The 19,485-nt window shown below is 42.1% G+C and overlaps 1 protein-coding gene across 2 annotated transcripts in view; it reads left to right on the top strand.

Annotated features, from left to right (window-relative positions):
• Positions 1-18,240, top strand: part of cdh24b (cadherin 24, type 2b) — a 146,233-nt gene extending 127,993 nt beyond the window's left edge. For both annotated transcript variants that reach the window (XM_080485657.1, XM_080485656.1), the window contains 7 exons: positions 108-244; positions 2,926-3,047; positions 6,571-6,688; positions 9,395-9,715; positions 12,549-12,756; positions 13,837-14,326; positions 15,518-18,240. In XM_080485657.1, the coding sequence (XP_080341783.1) occupies positions 108-244; positions 2,926-3,047; positions 6,571-6,688; positions 9,395-9,715; positions 12,549-12,756; positions 13,837-14,326; positions 15,518-16,528 (2,407 nt within the window). In that variant the 3' untranslated portion in view covers positions 16,529-18,240. The remainder of the gene's footprint in view (positions 1-107; positions 245-2,925; positions 3,048-6,570; positions 6,689-9,394; positions 9,716-12,548; positions 12,757-13,836; positions 14,327-15,517) is intronic.
• The last annotated feature ends 1,245 nt before the right edge of the window (positions 18,241-19,485 follow it).

Genomic DNA, 19,485 nt, shown 5'->3' with positions numbered 1-19,485 from the left:
TCTCCCCACTCTTTCTTTCTGTATTTCTTTCTGCCCTCTCGTTTTACTCATCTTCCTCCTCCCAGCACAAGTATCTTTCTCCACTCACCGTACTTTCTCTTCCTCAGGTTCTCCATTGATCCTCAGTCGGACCCGGAGGCTCTGTTTCGTATCGTCCCAGACACCGGCCTCATCACTACAGCAATGGAACTGGACCGGGAGCGCGAGCACTGGCACAACATTACAGTCATCGCCACCCAGAGAGGTCAGCGGTCCCTGTTTGAACGCTACTTAACACCGAGACATCGCCACAGCCTCTTCATTTGAGTAATTTTTTTCATCAGAGCCAACATTGACACCTGCAGCAACTGATGAGTGGGAGGTTTATAGGAAGAAAATGGTGAGCAGTGCGGTTTCTCCAAAGCACTGGTATCCCAGCATGTGATGCAGTTCACTAAGCAGCTTAGCTCTCGAGTCATCAAGCCATGAGGGGAATGCTGTTTGGCGCCACAAATGGTTTGTTGCAGCGTGCCTGGGAATCGATTGATCTATATTGTGTGAGTTATCTGATGCTGCAATAGATCTGTTCTCATAAGGATTCAACTGGAAACACAGAATTAAGGCAACAAATCGAAGACGAGTGCTGCTTTACAGGCACAGCGCGATAGCACGAGGGGATGGAAAACACCTTTTTAGTTTCGAAGCAAAGGATGCCAAGGTGCAACACACTGAAGCACCTGATAGAGTAAATTTTGATCAGGAAAACATCGACAGTAGTGAATAGAGAGAATCATAAAATGATCATTTAGTTGCTGTTTTGGCAGCTTTCAGTCAGGATCATGCCATGCTAATTTTGTTAATTGTTCAAAATCTAGCAAAAACCTTAATGAATACAAAACACAGGTGTTGGCATCATTGTGGTATAATGATAAACACCTATGAGCGAATATCTGTGGGGAAAGTTACTTTTTGTTAATAAAGGCATTTGAGTACTAGAGAAAAACCCTTAAAGTGATACTTGAGAAACAAAACACATTAAAGTAATAGTTGTTTCAGTCAATGGACAGGGTCGAAAATATCAAAAAAATGTCCAATTGGGACATTCCAATCATATCTGTAATTCTCATTCTCAAGCCCAAATTTTATTAGAGACTGATAGACACAAACAGAAGTGAAGTGCACATTTAATCGAGACAATTAGAAAATGTCAGTGTATGAACATGAACTGGGCTCTTATCTGAATTTAAGATAACTTGGCATTGAAGTCATGATCATGTTCACTGTAGGACCATATAGCTCATGTAGTTTTATAAACCTCCTTTTTCGGTAACACTGAAGGTCTGTGGCACATACAGGTTGCTTTTCTCAAACCATCCACCAGCTATACCGATTCATTCAATTCAGAGTTGCAATGTGGATCGAGCCAATCCCAGCTACTTCTGGGCAAAGAGTTTTAGAGTTTGGTGTTGATGAGGAAAGACTGTTGTTTGTTACTTGTCTGCTCGGAGCATCAGTCTTGTGCCTGACTGCGTCCAAACCCTTCTTGGTGGCAGATCGCAAATCGGCGGCATGAATCATGGTAATGGTCAATATATTTTCGAAGAAACTGACAAATGATGTCCTCCTGCTGATGCTGAATGCTGGCTCAGAAAACATACATGTATGGGTTGTTTTTGAAGGCAGTGACAAATAACCTGTTTGCTTGTTTTGTTTGGGGTTTGCATTACCGTTAACAGCAGCTTCCTGATAAATCCTGGCTGAATTCCAGTAACAATTTGTTGGCAGGTGACAAATCATTATACAAGCGATCCAGGTATTGTTAGAGGATACCATCCAGTGTCCGCCGTGTCCCTGGACAGGAAGGTGTTTTCCCTGTCACGACTGGCTCCGGTCAAAGTTAATCTTTACTTAGAATCTACTCAAGGCTCACTGTTCCAGCAGTGTGTTGTTGGTTGGGTCTGTGGTGGCAGCCCAGTGAGTGCCTGTCTTGAATAATGAGCTCTTGCTAATAAACAGACCGGTGGAGGCTGTGTTGACATAAAGCGCAGTAGGAGTCCTGCCATGGCCACAGGCAGGCCAGCTCAGCCAGTGGCATTACAGAAAGAGCTCATTTTCAGCTTTTTCAACGATAGGAACTAGTTGCTGTCATCCATGACACAATATTACTGCTCTGGGTTTGAGAAGAAGTGTGGGAGTGTTTGTGTGTGTGTGTGTGCATGAGGGTGTGTATTCATTTTACAGAAAATACAGCCAGTGATGTTGTTTGGCAGGCTAAAGGTGAGTGCTGGTGAGAGGCCTGTGACATATGAGTCCAAAATGTAACGGTGAATGTTCAGAACGCTCAGACTGACTTCATGCGTGTCATTTATGGCTTTGAGAACTTCATGTTGAAGTGTGTGTACAGGCAAGTGAATGGGGTGTGAAAAACCGTATGCCAATCCATTTTACCTGCGCCCTGCATGTGGATTGCCTGCGTTCTACATCATTCCTCTGCTTCTCCTCTTTCTTTTCTTAAAAACACACTCTTTGACACTTTGGAATTGCTTTGGCTAAGAATGGAACAGTGTGATGTGGAAAAATCTGACTGATCTGCTAGGGAGGCATCAGTTGTACTCCAGCTGGGAGCCTGTGAGCTGCAACACAAGCCAAATGAAACCAAATGTACTACTGTTTATATAGCCAACTGTGTGCTTGCTAATGTGATCTGAGTGTTGTTGAAGTTTTTGGACAAAGACTGAAATGCTTGATGGTGCCTGTGAGGACAATTGGATGGAATTAATGGAGTGCAAAGTTGTACCCCTGAGTGTGTCGAGGGCACACTGGTGCTTATTGCAATGGGATATTGTATTCATGCAATTTTCCACATACAGCGGTGTAGGTGTGTTTTTGTATGTGTGTACATATTTGAAGGCTATATTAAGATGTGCTTCTCTCTGACCCTTTCAGACAATCCCGGCCAGGTTTCCAGAGTTCTGGTTGCAATAGAGACCTTAGACCTGAATGACAATGCACCCGAATTGGATAGACAGTACACAACAGCCATGTGTGACTCATCGTCCATCGGACAGGTCAGTATGTGTTTCAATGACATTTTGAGCTCTGAGGTTTTGTGGGTAATGAAAAAATGAAATAAAATCTTAGAACTGCAATTTGAACCTCTTTGAAAAAAGCTTTATATATGTGTGTACTGTATATACAGTAAGTCATCATTTTTGTTAGAAAAAAGCTTTTATTTGAAAAATACATTACAACATCTGATGTACAACAGTGGTGTTCTTGGTCTCAAATCCTGGTTCGCCCATGGATAATATAAAAATCCCTCAATAGTTTTCAGCAATCTCGGCTACGTTCATGGTGCATTTCCTCACATGAGCACCTAAACAGAGAACCGATCCTCTCCGGTGTCATGGGCTGAATTTTGGTCCTAATGTGCCTCTGTATAAAACAATAAAACATATATGACATGTCGCAAGTTCTGCGATTGTTTTCAGCCATCACCCCAGGGACAATTTCCTCCAACTGCATTGTGCTGCTGCTTACTTCTCTGCTCACGCTCTTTGAAAGGTTGCCAGTCGTGCTGATGATTGTAATTTGTCAGGACGGTGTGAGCAGAATTCATACAGTTATACTGTCTACATATAAGGTGTTTATGACACATTATTGAGTTCAGCTCACCAGCCTTCTGCGACTCGGTGCCCAACACACAGTCACATTGATTACATGTATAAAAGCAGACGAGTAGTTGCTTCTCAGCAAACTGTGGGTAGAATGCAGCTCAATGTACAATAAAATAGAAGGTTTCTGCTCTCTCAGAACTGTATAGACAGATTTAGTACCAAAGGCTCACAACTTTCTTCAAAAGTCCGGGCCTGTTGCAGTCTATTTGTCTGTATTTCCAGGTTGTTATCTAGCTTGTACAAGTTGAACATTTTTAATTTATACGGAATGATGGCTTTGAATATATTTTTGTGAAATGTCTAAACTTTTGAAAAGTTAAAGTTAAAATAATCAGGTTAAAAAAAAATCACGGCTTTACTTTGGCCGACTAACTGTGACTTCCTCTACTGTATTTTGTGTTTAGCTGCTCTGAGCAGCTGCCAAGCACTCAAAGAAAATTATAATAACTGATGCCCACAAAGCAAAATAAGGCTATAAGAACACAGCAGCACATTTTCAGGTAACTGTCTCCTTCAGGCTGTAATTTAAGAAAAAGGCAGTTAGAGAAAATGGTAGAGGTCAAGCTGAGGTTTGGAGGACTGAGAATCCTTTCCGAGACTGTTGCTGATGGGATTGCAAGAAGGCAAAACAAAACTACCTTTTAACTGCAAAACATGGTAGTAGACTCTGGAGTGACGGTGCTCTGTTGTACTCCGCATGAGGAGTAATCAGAAGAACATTTCTCATGCTTCCGGACATTGAACTTCAGAAGTTTGAGAGACCAATATGCCTTTTTGAGAACAAGTCATGGGGACTTACTCTGCTGCAGTGGAGCATTTTGGACACAATGAGGTGTTCTAATGTTAAAAAAAAAAAAAAAAGTGGGGTGCAGAATTTAATTAAAAGACATCGCGCCAACTGTCTGACATGGGGGTCAGTCAGAACTAACTAATTAAACACACTTTATAAATCGCCTTGGGATGGGGGTTAGGGGTCTTGCTCACAGTGATGACCTGTCAGCTGTAGGATTTAAACCTGTGAACCCCCAATCCCAAATCCGCTTCTCTAACCTCTCGCCCACTGCAATACACATTTTACTGGTGGAGGGAAGAATGGAGTCAATAAAATAGCAAATTCCATTGTCTGTAACGAACAGGATAATGATGCTCAGCACATCTTTAAACCCACAGTGGCATCCCTCAGGAGGCATAGGCTGAAGGCTTCGCCCCAAAAAGTCCCTTGACAGAATGAATGAATCAAACAGGGTTAAACAATTGTTTAAGAAGAATGTGTAAAGATTCCACAACATCTGAAATATTGCGATGAAACTTTTACAAGATGTGCTCTGTACATTTTGGGATATTAATAAGTACTGATTATGATCAATCCTACAACCTTTTGTTATTCATAGCTGCAAAACCCTGGGGCTGAATTATTTTTTTCAATGACCCATTGAAGCTATTATAGTAAAATTTTAAGTGGACTGAAAATGATGTGGCTGGAAAATCTGAAAGATTGGCAGATTATTATTTAGTCTAAGTCTTCAATAACAAGATCATCATGTCAATCCCATTCATTCATTTCAAACTATATTGGCTTCACAAAGAAGATCCAAGTACTTGAAAACAGATAATATTCATGTAAGGACACAAATAATGCAAAGCCACATTTATTCAAGGGTGAGAGCATATAGAGAGCAGGAGTTAAAAAAGAAAAAAGAGGGAAAAAAAGCTGCGTTTATTCAGACACAGCAGTATATGGCTCTGGTGTTTCCATTCACTATGGAACCAGGTGACTCCTCCATGGCCTGTTATCAGAAGGCAGCAGCTATTCACATTATAATTAAACTTGAGCCTCCTCTCGAGCCGTCTCCCTTCTTGCCGCTATCCCTCTTGCTTTATTTGTGCTCTTGTCTGTTTTTCTGCATCATGGTTTTCTTACTTGATCCTGCCTCAATTATAGAAATCATCCTCAATCTCGCTCCAGAAACCACGTTTTCCCTCTTCTCCTTCATCCTCAGTCGTCCATGCTGGCGGCTCTATCACTGTAACTCAGTCTCTTGTCCCATCTGTTGTTTTCGCTGGTGTTTTTCATCGCCCTGCTTGTGTCGTCACTAAATCTGTGATTCTATGGCAACAACGTTGATTTGTGTTCGCCTGTGATGTGCACGTCCGTGTATCTGTACCCTGTTACTTGAATGAGCCGGAGACGGTTCAAGAACGAAAAGCTTATGATAACTTGAGACGTGTTTGGTTTGTGCATGAACGTCTCGGTATGACAAGTCATTTGGCAAAACGCATTTGAATATTCACGCGCAGCGACTGATAACATAATGCGACTGTACATAGCAAATCTTCTCGAGGCCTGGAGACGCTGACTGACTAACTCAGCGAGCATGCGGCACCCTTCATCCCTGCTCTCAGTCTTGTAACCGGCACTCGAAAGCATCCCTGAAAGAACATCTTGTGTAACGGCGACCAGAGTTTTTCATTAAAAATAAATTACCCATCAGCTCAGGCTGTGGGAGATTTCTTTAAGATTAATTTTCTGCTGATTGCCAATGAGGATTTTATTTTTTTCGCGGATGCTCTTAATGAATTGAAAGCCACTCTGAACTGTATTTGTGAAAGGCGATTCATGTCAAATGCAGTTATTCATTTTATGCGAGTATCAGACACAGTTTGCTTGTGCCTCCACGCTAATTGTTTGGCTTGTTTTGATTCCTGCCAACGCCGGCTAATGGTTTGCAGCGAGAAACGCTCCCTGTTTAAGTGTTTTTCCTATTTGCTTCATTTCTTTCTTTCGTTATCCGCTTCTGCTCTATGTGCATTCCTCATGCACGCGTTCACACGCGTACACACACACACAAACACACATTCACACCCTCCCCCACACACCACACACTCTCCTCTGCTCTCTATCTCTATGTTTCAGGTGGTGCAGGTGTTGCGAGCGATTGATAGAGATGAGGGAGGGAATGACAGCACTGTGTATTTCAGCATCCCTCCAGAGTCCAGCGCTGCCCGCAACTTCAGCGTCAGGGACAGCGGTGGTAGGCACTCAATCTTTCCTTCTCCCCGTATTTCTCTTAATTCCATTTTTTTTTTTTGTTCCCTTGGCAGGCACACTGCTGTTTCCCTACTTTTTAAGACTCTTAATCCCACATATTTTTACCCGCCTTTCTCTTCCCATCTTTGTCTTTCCTCCCATTCTTTTTCTTTTTACCTTTCTCTGAAACCCTCTGCCTCTCGAACTCCCCCTCCCCTTTTTTCTGTCTCTGCCTCGCTCTTGTGCCATCCATCTCCCAACTCTGGTGGCCCCATTGTTTTGCTTTGTTATCCTCCCCTCTTTTGTCCGTCCCTTCTGTTTGCCTTCTCATGTCCCCTACATCCACCGTCTCCTCACAACGACCACATACTCTTACTGTTTCAAATGAAAAGCTTTTGAAGAAATCAAGCCTGCGTCATTTAATTCACTTCAACTGAATGAAATTTAGCCACTTAGTATTTGTTTCCAGTACATTCTGTGTCTTTGCTTCTTTTCTGTCCATTTGTCCTGTAAGAATATTGCAAATAACTGCTCTGATCATTACTATGTATTTTTTACTTCTTGAAGCTTGAAGGATATAACATTTTTGCATTCATAAGCAGTTTGATTTGACATTTGCTCAGAAATAAAAAAAATAACAGGCCCATGAATGATTTTTCAATCAAGAACAACATAAAGACTTTTCTTACAACTTGTTTACTGTCAATGTTTCACACCAAACCTATCTGAATACTCAAAGCCCACCAAATATGATGAATAAAACCAATTGTATCTTCATTTTTTATGTTCTTCTTTTTTTTTAATGCAACTAGCTGCATGTACTGTGCAGTACAAGCATGATTACAGCCACTAGGACTGTTCTTCTCTTTCCTTTTTGCTATAATGTTGATGCATTACTGCCAACAAGTGTTGTGGAATAGTGTGAAACTGAGGAAGCTTTACAGCCTATATGTGCTACACATTTGAATTGATGGGCAATAACTGCAAAACAAAAACAATGTTCCACGAGTGGTTAAAAGCTCTGCAGAATACTTTTATGTGTTTATGCATTTTTGCTGATCTGTCTCCGTTTGAGAGCGCAGGATGTAGGGAGACTGTTGAAATGTCCAATATAATATTGTGTAAAATTTAAATTGCTGTGCAAGATACCGCTATGTAAATTGGTATTAGTTAAATGCAATGCTTTGACAAATGATTTTACACTTTTCACAAGAGTATGCATGCCAATGACAACATGCAATATTTCACGCCGTACTACCTTGATTTAATTTGGATACAGTTCTAAAACTGTCCATCCTTTCTAAGACATAACATGTCATGGTGCAATTGCATAGAATACAGCAAATGCTCATGATATGCACTGTTGACTGATGTGTAACTGGAAATAATTGTACAGGTTTTGTTTAATCCAATATTCCTTACTGTAATCATTATCAACACAACCCTAGCAAGTCACCAGGTGCCGATGGGCTGAGTACTGTTTGGATGTCTTTGGCACCAAACTGGCTACCAGCCAGCTAATTGTTCGAAAAGCTGGCACAACAGTGATGATTGAACGGGGACTGTTTGGATCATGCATCAGTAGGATAAACTTGCTGACATGTGAAATCAAAGGGGGCTTTGATGTGTCATCCAACACAACAGAGCAGAAAAATTGGAAGATCATGCTCGGTCCCCATATGGACAGCTTGTTTGACAGAAGCATGCCAAATTATTGGCTTTGTTCGGCAAAAGACACTGATTTGCTCTGTGATTTGAATGAGACTTTTCATAAGCCTGTTTGCCTGACTTTGTAATGTCATTCATGCTGATGTAACACTTCCCACATGTCTTACCATTCAAGGCCTTGTATAGTTAATTGAGGAAAAACTCTCCCCCACACAGATATGACACAGTTCAAGATTCAGAAATTGGTCATTGTCTTTTTATTTGTTGCCTGTGTCCTTGCAAGCTGTGACATATCCACTCACAGTTAATAATTACCATCACGATATCTCAAAAGAACTCACTCAATGATGAGTGGAACCTAGGACGATGTTGAATAAATGAAATTGTTTTGATATCATATATCTCTGTTGGGCATGCACTGCATTGTGCCGTTAACAAGTATGCGCCGACAGGTGTGAGAGGCTTGGAATGGGACGGTGCCCCAGTGCAGATGGATATAATGGCAGTGCATTACTCAAACCATATTTCAGATGATAGTTTTAAATGTGAAAGTGTATTAGACTTAATGTTAAAGTTTTTCAGCCAATTGGGAGCCATAAATCATAAAGTGTGGCTACAGCAGGAAAGAGGTCACTATCTGTACTATCTGAGACTCTCTAATGGATTTATATTACCGCAAATTAGTATCATTGTTATTCTCCTATGAAGCCCTGTACTTTCAGTGGTATCAAACAGAGTCAAACTATAAAAGTTTTGAAATGAAACAAGAGACAAAATAGACCTGAAACTGCTTAGGTGGATGTTTATTTTCCTTATTTCTTTCTTTTGTTTCTTCTGTTTTTTTTTTGCATAAATCAGTCATTAGATGATGAGGATCATGAATTTATAAACATGAACACAGCAATTTTGGAGTGTAATTTCACAAATTACAATAACCTGCAGCTATTCAGCACAGAAATGAATTTTGTTTTTTTCTTAAAAATCCATGAATTTACCAGTGAACGAATCACAAGTGATTTCTACCCTGCCTGTCCTCCTCCAGGCCCGACTGCCAGCCTGGTGCTGCTGTCCCAGCTGCAGCCACTGTCCCGCTCCTCATCCTCCACCTTGACCCTCTACGTGCCGCTCGTCCTCAGAGACGGAACGTCGGGACTCACCAGCACGGCGACGGTCACCGTGTCCGTCTGTCCCTGCCTCAGGGGAGGGGCCCGGGCGGGGGAGAAAGACAAGAACAAACAGATCGACGGCGAGTGGGACTGGGAAAGAGAGGCCGTGTGTCTCCCTCAACAGTCAACGCTGCCTTCCCCCGGGCTCAGCACTGCCGCCCTGCTGGCTATCCTGGCTTGTGTTGCTACACTATTAGGTAGGTACTTTGATGTATGGATTGATAGTTTGTGCACAAAGGTGCAGGAAAAAAAGATGGTAAAGAAATAGTGAAACCGCAGATGTGCATTCTGAATTAATTTATATTGTCCCATGGAAAATGCTTACTTGTTTAAATTACAGCAAGGTTTCTCAGTATTCAGCATTATGTATACACTGAAGATATATAGTTTAGATTTACTGGCTATAAAGGGATTTTAATGCTAATCTATAAAAAAAAAGTTGGGTTAATCATGTTTAGGGCTGTTTACCCTCCTCTGCATTCCAGGATGTTTAATCTGCATATGAAAATAATGAAAGCACCAGCGTAAATATTTCTCTTAATCACAGCTGCTCGGTGGCGAGGTTTGCTTTTCCTTGCAATTTTGGTCCAGTTATTTCCTCTGGCAAGGTCAGCACTAATCACAGCTAAAACAACAATTCAGAGTGATTATCTGGGCCCTCCGGTTTTTGATGGCAGCTAATAAAATGTCACCGCCACCTCTGCAGAAATTCAAATGCTCAATTGGATAATGTCTAGGTGCTGAGAAAGCTTTGGCTCATGGCCAGCGTCATTGTCATTTCTATTCAATCTGTTGGATCACTTCTCATGCCCTGTTCATAAAGGCATTATCATTCTGGAAGAGGGCAGTTCAATCAGGACAGAAACGTAACATGGCGTGAAGGTGATCGTGTGCAGCGCCTTTGCTGGAGTGAGGAATTACCATCTCTAAGTGACAAGGGAATGCAATATTGCAGGGAAATATGTGAAAGTTTATAGTGTTTGCTTCAAGTTTATGACTTTAAAATAGAGGGTTTGTGTTGTTCCAGGGCTATTTTGTTTTCCTTCTCGATGAGAGGTCCATTTTTATCCCAAACAGCATAATTGGACCTTCCATAAAATGCCAAATGTTTCTCCAGAAGCTTTGACAATCGCTCTATCAGTATCCCATCTGTTTATTAAAAGGGAGCTTGGCATACGTATGGTGCACATTGGGCCATTTCGTCGGCACCAGTTTTGAAAATAGAGGCTCATACTAATGGAGGATTACCTCCACAAAAAGGCATGAATGTGATCCCTCAAACTATTATGAAAGGTGAGACTTTTCCTCTCATTTCAGAGATCACTGGGTTAGTTCCATGTAAATCAAATAATGCAACCTCCAACAACATCAAGGCTGTAGATTAACAACTCAGCCACATGCGCATATGCATACACATTATTATAATAACTTGTTGACTGCCTCCACCAAAACAGCAGTAGTGCAATCAAAGCACAGCAACGAGAACTAATCATGATTAGGACTTTTCACAAGCTCACATTTTTTGAGCTGATAAGAGTGTTAGTTGTTGTGAATTTACTTTCTGAATTGTCTGATGCTAAACTATCCTGACTGGGGAACCAGATACCGTTAGAGGCTCTGTTTCTGAATCAATCGCCTTAAAAAATTGTACAGTTGAGAAAAACTATCTTACTGTGTGAGCATTTTACAGATGAATCAATCACTTAATGTATATTAGCAGTGATTTGTTGAGTCAGAAATTCGAATTTCCACTTTTGCAAACAAATTAAGATTGATAGCAGAATGGGGAGATTCCTTCCAAACCTTGGTGCATACAGCAATACCTTTTCAGAGTGTTCAGTGTTGGTACGCTTCTAAATGAGATCTCATGTGGTTCAGGTTAAATGTGAATGCAGCAAGGACCAGAGTGGATTCAAACAGACTTCATGACGTTCTTTTAAAATCCTGCATACTTGATACAAAGCTTTTTATATGTTCTCAGCTAATGAGAAGTACCAGCACAATGGTTCTGCAACGTCATTTAGTGTAAATAAGCTGTCGAATAGTTTCCCCTATGTTTTGTGGTACTTTCATTTGTTGGTGCAAACATGTTGAGCAAACCCAAATTAAGAAAGTTTATTTTTTTTATGTTTTCATTTGGAACTGCACATGTGAACACATTATAAAGCGTTAACCCTTTACTGACTTGGAACCCTGCATTTATGTTGATTGTTCAATGAATTAATACGTCTGCCTATTTTGCATTTTACTTATTAAAAAGCTGATGTTACAAATGTGTGACACCTCTATGAATTTTGGCTATGATTGGACAGTCAGAGTGTTGTAAGTTCTGGTGTATGTCTGCAAAGGTCTTTTCCCCTACATTCCTGTACTTTAAACATTTTTCTTCATAAACAGACTGTTTATGCCCCAATATTTGAGTCTTTTTTTGAACGTGTAATAGTTCACTTTTAGTATGAGGTCTGATGACTATCATACATTTTAGATAAGACCTAGACTTTTGAAGAATTCTACCGTCAAGTATTTACTGTATGTAACAACAACAATTATATTTTCACGTCAGTCAGACCATTGCAGATCAATGTCATGTTTCTGCATGGATTTCATTGGTATTCTTGCTGAATAGTTGTCGAAGAGCTACAGTACATAGCTTGGCGTCTTGCCACAGCCTTGGGTCGAATGTGGTTCTCTACTTTGGGAGTATGGACTTAGAGTCATCAAGTCATAGGAGACTAAGGCGTCCATTTGGCTGGCTGGAGCTCAAAGTCAATTACAGAGTGGAAGCTTGCAGCCTGCTGATATGATATACCAGCCCTCTAACCCAAGGCCTCCTCTGTATTGGCTTTGTCTCCGTGTGTTACACCTCTTTGTCTCCATGAATTTTTGCTCCCATGTTCACACCCCCTTCTTCCTCCTTCCCTTTATTTCCCCTGTGACTTCTGCCCCCTTTCTCCCTTGTTCATCATTCTTTTTCCAATTTCTCTCCTATGCCTCAATATCCTTTGTTCCTGCTGCCATCCCCCTCGGTAGCGGTGAGCGCCCTGTCATTGTCTCTGCGCCGTCAGAAGCGCGACTCCCTGTCACCACTGGAGGAGGATGACGTCCGTGAGAACATCATAACGTATGATGACGAGGGCGGGGGCGAGGCCGACACTGCCGCTTTTGACATCGCCGCCCTGCAGAGTGCCCCGCACAGCTCACGTTCACGAGGCTATCGCACGCTTGACAGCAGGAATGTGTAAGTAGGCATGAGGGGTGTGTGGGAGAGTTTGTTTACATGTGGTGAGACACATGTAAGGGTTGTTGTTTAATTACATCAAACCGCTCCGTTGGCCTCTCATTACACGCTAAAAGGGAGACACTAAGGAAACAAATTCACCCCTTTGGAGTAAAAGCTTTTATCGCAGTCCAGCACTTAGCCGATCCACTTAAATAACTGATTGAGCCGTAACTCCCAGGTCAAAATCAGTTACCAATCAAAACGCTGAGACAGAAGGCTATCAAGCTCTGCAGTCCGATGAGACCACTTTGTTTTGTTCATTTTGTTTAAGCTCATTTATGTTCTGCTACATCAGAGAGTTGTTTGCACCCACTTTGATGTTTCTATGAAACATTGTTATTGCCTTTGGACTAATAATTAGTTCCTGAATTCATGCAAGCCATATGGAGAGGCCATAAACAAGTACAAAGACTGTCCTTAGTTTTATCGAAAATTGCTCCTCGCAATTTATGGGGGTGGACAAAGCAAGAAAACCTTCCTTCTAAATCAAATACAATCCACTGTAATATCCCCTATCCCCACCTGTGTAGAACTTTTAATCTTTTCTTTTTGTTGACACTGTGTCACAGAGGAGTTGATTGTTTTTAGATGTTGGATTTAGCCCAAAAACTTGGAAGCAGCTTCACACGTCTTTTTTAATATAGTCTCCATAGGATACGCCATAATGTATTCTCTGGATTACAAGTGGGGATGGTTTAAACTTTGGCCACTTTGAAAATGTCTGAGGAAGTCCACAAACTTCATGAAGGTCAGGAGTACATAGGACTACACCCCCCCACCACCCCCAACCCCCCACCCGTTTTAATTAGTTACTTGGTTCACTTGTTTATCTTCTCCCAAGATGAACCTGTACTTCAGCAGCCTGATCATGTGGATATGATGCTATACGGTGCGACAGTACCACAACATTCAGTCTGGAAAAGAGAAAACGTTCCAGAGGACAAGTTAACTGGGATCCATGTTAATCATCCCTGATGTCAGAAAAGGTTCAAATGTGATGTTATATATTGAGGGTACATTCCATGTTGTGTCTTTCAGTCGTTACTCCCATCGTGGTCAAGAAAAAAGTCGCACTTACAGCTGGGCTCAGAATCCAGGTATGGATCACAACTACTCAGCACCCGGGGGACCCCTTTATGGCCGCCTCTGCTACAGCAGCCACACATTACCAGTTCTGCGCCGTGCACCAGGCGGGACATTTGAGCCAGGCCTGGCCGAGCTGGCATACCGTTTCCCTGGAGGCCTGCCGGACCACTCTCTGGTCATCCAGAACCAGGGAGCCATGGTCGGGCCCATGGAGTCTGGAGCGGTATACATAGCTCCCACCGACCTCAGCAATGGGAGCCGAACGGGAAGTCGCACAGGAAGCCGTGACGGGACGGCACCACAAAGTGGCATGAGCACATCAGACGGGGGGACGCCGAGGACCAGTGACAGCCAGGAGAGAGGAGGAGGGACGGGGACTGCAAGCAACTGCACAGATGGGAGCAATGACGAGAAAGCTAACCACAGTCAAGATGTGGACTGGGTAAGAATGACAGAGAGCCTGCGTTCACGTCATTTGTTCAAATTTTCTGTAGTTCTTCTGCCTAGTTTCAAAGGAGAGCTCAATGCACAATTTTTTTGGAAAGAAAAATTAATTAATGAGCAAAGAAAAAAAATTTATGGGTACTTAATTGGAGTAGTTATGTAACTCTTCTCTTTGATCCGGTCTAAAGAGACTGGAGAGAGATGATGAGCTATAACACTTTACATAGCAATGTTGTCTGTAGCAGTCAATGCAGTGATTTTGTAGGATGAACAGTAATTATATAGCTAATGAAGACATGCCTGGTGCATCTCCTGCATCGTGCCTATTCGGGTGCATGATGCAAATTTTCTATATTACAGACCGTAGTGAAGCCATTCTGGCTGATGTTTGCATTCTACTCTGCTGCATGATTAGTTATGTGAGAAGGTAACGACATGTTCAAGCAGAGGGAGAAAGTGGTAGATTTCGCACGAAGTCCTGAATTAATATTAAATAAATCGCTTGATGAAAGATAAATGGCTGGTTCGAAGACTTTATTAAAGTTGAATGAATAACTTAATTATTCAATTAACTCAGTAAATGCTTAGTGAGAAACTAATTAAGCAAATATAAAGCCATTATTCAGTTTGTGTTTCACTAAAAAAACTGCTTCATTTCTGTGATAGCAGTATAACTATGCACAGTAGTAGTAGTCGTGGGGTCCAGGACAATGGTGTTGGCATTAAACTACTCGGCACATATCAGTACATTTTTATCAGAGTGTTCATTATCGTTTCTGTATTTTGTTTTATTTAGTAGACCACAGCAAGGCTCTGTGGACTTTGATTTATTTAATTTTGAAATATTTTATCTCTCTATCACTTCCCTTTCCATCTCACATTCACAGTGCAGCGTTAGCTCATTCTAGCGTTCAATTAATCTCTGCCTTCTTCGCAATCTGCTTTTCCTTCACTCTTTCCTGTTCAATTTCTGCCTGCCCGATGTCTAAACCATTTTTTTTTTTTTTATCACCATATCCTGCCTTTTTCTTCATTCTGGCCTTATGTCATTCTGCTTTTGTTATATTCTCCCTCCTGCTTTGGCAAATGGCCTCATGTCATATTGTGTTACTGTGACCAATCCTAACACCCAAACGCCTAATCCCAGCCCCGAACTGAAACCACTCGTGCTCACCTACCTCCCATTCAGGTGCAGTCGGAGAACCTACCCAGGGAGCACAACCTTGTCATGACCCGGTCCGGCTCCATGATGGGTCAGGGTCACAGCGCAGGAGGCTGGGTGTGTGACTCTGCAACCCTCCCATTGGCTGGACGACGGGCCTCTCGTTCTGGTTTGTCTCCAAAACGCACGGGTACCAGTGTAGGTGAATCTGACTCCAGCGGAGGAGGAGGTGGAAGCGGGGGAGGAGGGGGGAGTGGAGGTGGAAATGGAAATGGGGGCACCTCCACAGATGGACAACAACAACCTGCCAGTGGACGCAATTATGCCACTGTCCGGCAAGGGGAGATATCAGGACAGAGAGACTACCCCGGCAGCCTGGGTAGAGGAGGACTAGAGATGGGGAGCAACTTTGTGGTTGCAAGGCCAGACAGAGAGAATGGAGGAATATCACTGGCAGGGACTCCATCTGTCTACGCAGACGCAACAGGCTTTATTGGGGACTGGCGAGATCGAGTGGGTCTTGGGGGATATGTTTTGGGGAGGAGGGATATGACCCCTCAGCTTCTACCTTTTCCAGGCCAGCCTCGAGGAGCATATGCTGGAGTGATGGGTTTTGGGGCCGGCTGGGTCCCAGGGATGGAAGCAGCAAGAGGGCCACCGGGGCCCGGGGGTCCCTCCCTGGCACTGAGGGTGGGTGAATTCCTACGTCTGCGGCTTGCCCAGGTCACTTTTGACCCCTCACAGCCACCGTACGACTCTGTGCAGGTGTACGGCCTGGAGGGGACAGGATCCAGAGCTGGTTCCCTTAGCTCACTGGAGAGCGAAGGAGAGAAAGATGCAGAAAAGGAGGATTGGGGGGCAGGGCTGGATGAGTGGGGTCCCCAGTTCCAGAAGTTAGCCCAACTTTTCAAAGACAGGGAGCGAGACAAGGAAGATAAGGAAATTGTTGAAGAGGGTGCCAAAAAGGAGAAGGAAAAGAAAGAGGATCAAGAGAAGAAAGAGGAAGAAGAGCAGACTGGAGAAGAGGTGAAAGACTGAGGAAGGGTAAAAAAAAAAAAAAGAAACAAATAGGGGCAAAAGGGGTAAGAGAGGAAGGAGGGAATGGAAGGATGATGAAAAGGCAACTAAAGCTAGAATAATGTGAAGAGAAGTTAAAGGGGAGAAAGATGAAGAGGCAAAGTAATAAAAAGAGACAGAGAAAAATGAGCCTTGGGAGGATGGAGAATGCAAGGGCAGGGGAGGGAGTGATTGATGTAATTTAAAGCAATAAGTGTTGAAACGCTGATATGGTTGAGCACAGACACTGAGACAATGCAGAGGCTGCTTCAGCTCGGGGCAGCAACAATTTGTTAAACGCTTTGGACACAGAAAAACAACCCAAACACCCAAGACTCGATTTAATTCAACTCTCACGTATGGAATAAGAAACAGCAGGAAACAAGAAGGAAGACGTCTTTCGCTTTGTGTGTCAGTCTAATCTTCCTGTCCGCATATGTGGTTGCGTGTGGGAAAAAGTCTACAAAGAATTATGGATGTGTGAACCTAAGTGCATATAGGCACTTGCGAGCGAGTAGATGTGTGTGCATATTTATCAACGACGGAGCAAGAGTTTCAGGAAGAAGTAATGATACCCAGAGACAATATAAAGACGGAACTAATGCTACATAAGCTTAGTTTACAAGATGAAGTGCAAGAGCAAATATTAACAAGGAAGTCTGAAAAGTAGGATGAAACACTTGCGGGGTGGGGGAGAGATATTTAAATATAAAGAGAATGGGAGGGTAAGGATGCATAGCAAGAGAAATGATCTTAGAAGTGAGACGATTGTACAGAAACTGTTACTTTTATTCCATCTGCAGTGGCAGAAAAGTGAATTATTCAGCTTGCTACTCCATTCCAAATGAAAATGATGAATCATTTAAATCCTGCAAAAGATTCTCCTTCCTCTCAGCCCACAAGGAAAAACAGACATTGTGAAAAATTTAAATGATTTAGGATTGTGATCCCCCCCACAGCCCCACTGCTCCTATCCCCCCCCTAGCATTTTGTAGTTGAGTGTTGGTATGTTTACAAAAATTCACACATCCATACACACACACTGACACAAAAGAACTGATTAAACACGGTAAGGCTTTGATTGTACTACAGTAAATTATAAAAAGCCAAACCATCCTTGGGAATTACATTTACTATATGGAGTAAAGATGACTATTAATGGTTGCGTCAATTATCTTTTATTTTTCAAAGATGATGTCTGTTGTTTTGTTGTTGTTTTTTTTTACTGCCAACCCGCCACCCTCTCCTTCTGTCTCCCTCAAGAACACGCACACGCACACGCACACCTCTACAGTATCACTTGACACTCAGTAAGGACAAAGTATGCATGATTTTTCAAGTGTAACTAAACACCTAAAACGGCAATCACTTCCCACTTTGAACATCCGGACTGCCCAAATGACAATTTGCCCCTCATCCCTAATGAAACTGTAGAAGAACAACACCGGAGAGACTCCGGCAACAGGCTTTTTGTTCTTTGTAAAGGTCAGGATGCAAATGAGCTGGAGTTTTTAGCTGGAATGCACTTTTGTACTGTGTGATGTTCAATAATAGATTATGAATCATGTCAAAGATTACAGCTGTTTTATAAGATGTCAATTAAAGAAAATATACAATGTTCGACTATATGTAAAATCATTTCAAATGTATATACCACTGAATATTATTGCAGAAAGAGAATATATAAAATTAAAAAGCAGTAAAAAAAAAAAAAAAAAAAGTAAAAAAAACAAAAAAGTAAAACAAAAAAAACAACAGAACCTAGATGTCCAAATGGAACACTGTTGGGGCTGTCTGTATGTTCTGTAGATTAGAAATGGATTACCTGAGACTTACTTTACAGCCTCCTGGACTGGCAACAACATGTATTCAGCATCTGTGTTTGGGTTCATTGTGTGGTAGTTCTTGTCTGCGACAGGCAAGCCAAGGATTCAATTATACATGTGGCCTCTAGCAGAAGTTTGTTGTGCAAAATATTAGTTGCAGGAAGCCTGTGAGCTAGCCTGTCCCAGAGAAGAATCATTTTGATGAAAATCCAGTGGAGTGAGGAGAAATTCACCTAATGGGCATATAAAAGAAATATTTTCCCCCAAATCTGGATTATTATTCAGCAAAAATGAAATAATTCTCTGAAATGGAATTTGTAATGAGTTTTGTACTGCCTGACAGATATGAAGGTTTTATAGATAGTTACTTCTCTTTTGAAGTGGCTTCGTTCATCGTTTATGCATTTCAGGCAATGCAACTCAAATACCAAATTAATATTGCTGTTTGCTTTACATCAGCTAGGTTTTTTTTTTTGTTTTTTTTTTTTTTAATCTCCTTCAATCAAGACTTTGCTTTCAAATGAATCAAAGATGAATCCAGAGATGACTTTTGCCACATACTGCAACCACAGTGTGAACATGTTTTGGTGTGCCACTGCAGAAATGTCACTGTTTCACTGGTTCACTGTAACTTGACTCACTTGTCAAGCGGAGTCAAAATGCCAGCTTTGCTTGTGTCCACCAGTTTGGTCCACCATAATCTTGTGGTTGAAGTCTTCTGTCAACATGTAGGTTAACCAACTGGGAAGAGGAGCTGCGTACTGATTGAAATGATAACCTTCATCTATCTCTCTGCCCTTTACCTGAGCCACAGATTCGTCCACACAGTGCCAATGTGTCGGCTGGATGGTACCAGGACCAATGTACAAATAATGCACAATAAGTGGGGAAGGGTTGTGGGGGGTGCAGAACCTCTGGGAGATCTGAGCCATGAATAATTTAGGTTGACACGCAATACTACAACATCCCAAAGCCACCTGAAGTATTTCATCAGCTTGTGACATTCATGGAAATTCCAAACATTTAAAGGACAGTTCTGGTTAATTACAACGTGGGTCATTTTTGCAACGTTTCTGCCATTTCCGCCTTCTGGAATATCACCACTGTGACCAG

The sequence above is a fragment of the Lipophrys pholis genome (genome assembly GCF_963383615.2).
Source record: "Lipophrys pholis genome assembly, chromosome: 1".
Taxonomy (NCBI): Eukaryota; Metazoa; Chordata; class Actinopteri; order Blenniiformes; family Blenniidae; genus Lipophrys; species Lipophrys pholis.
The sequence above is the reverse complement of the archived record's forward strand: the minus strand, read 5'-3'. Positions and strand labels throughout refer to the sequence as shown.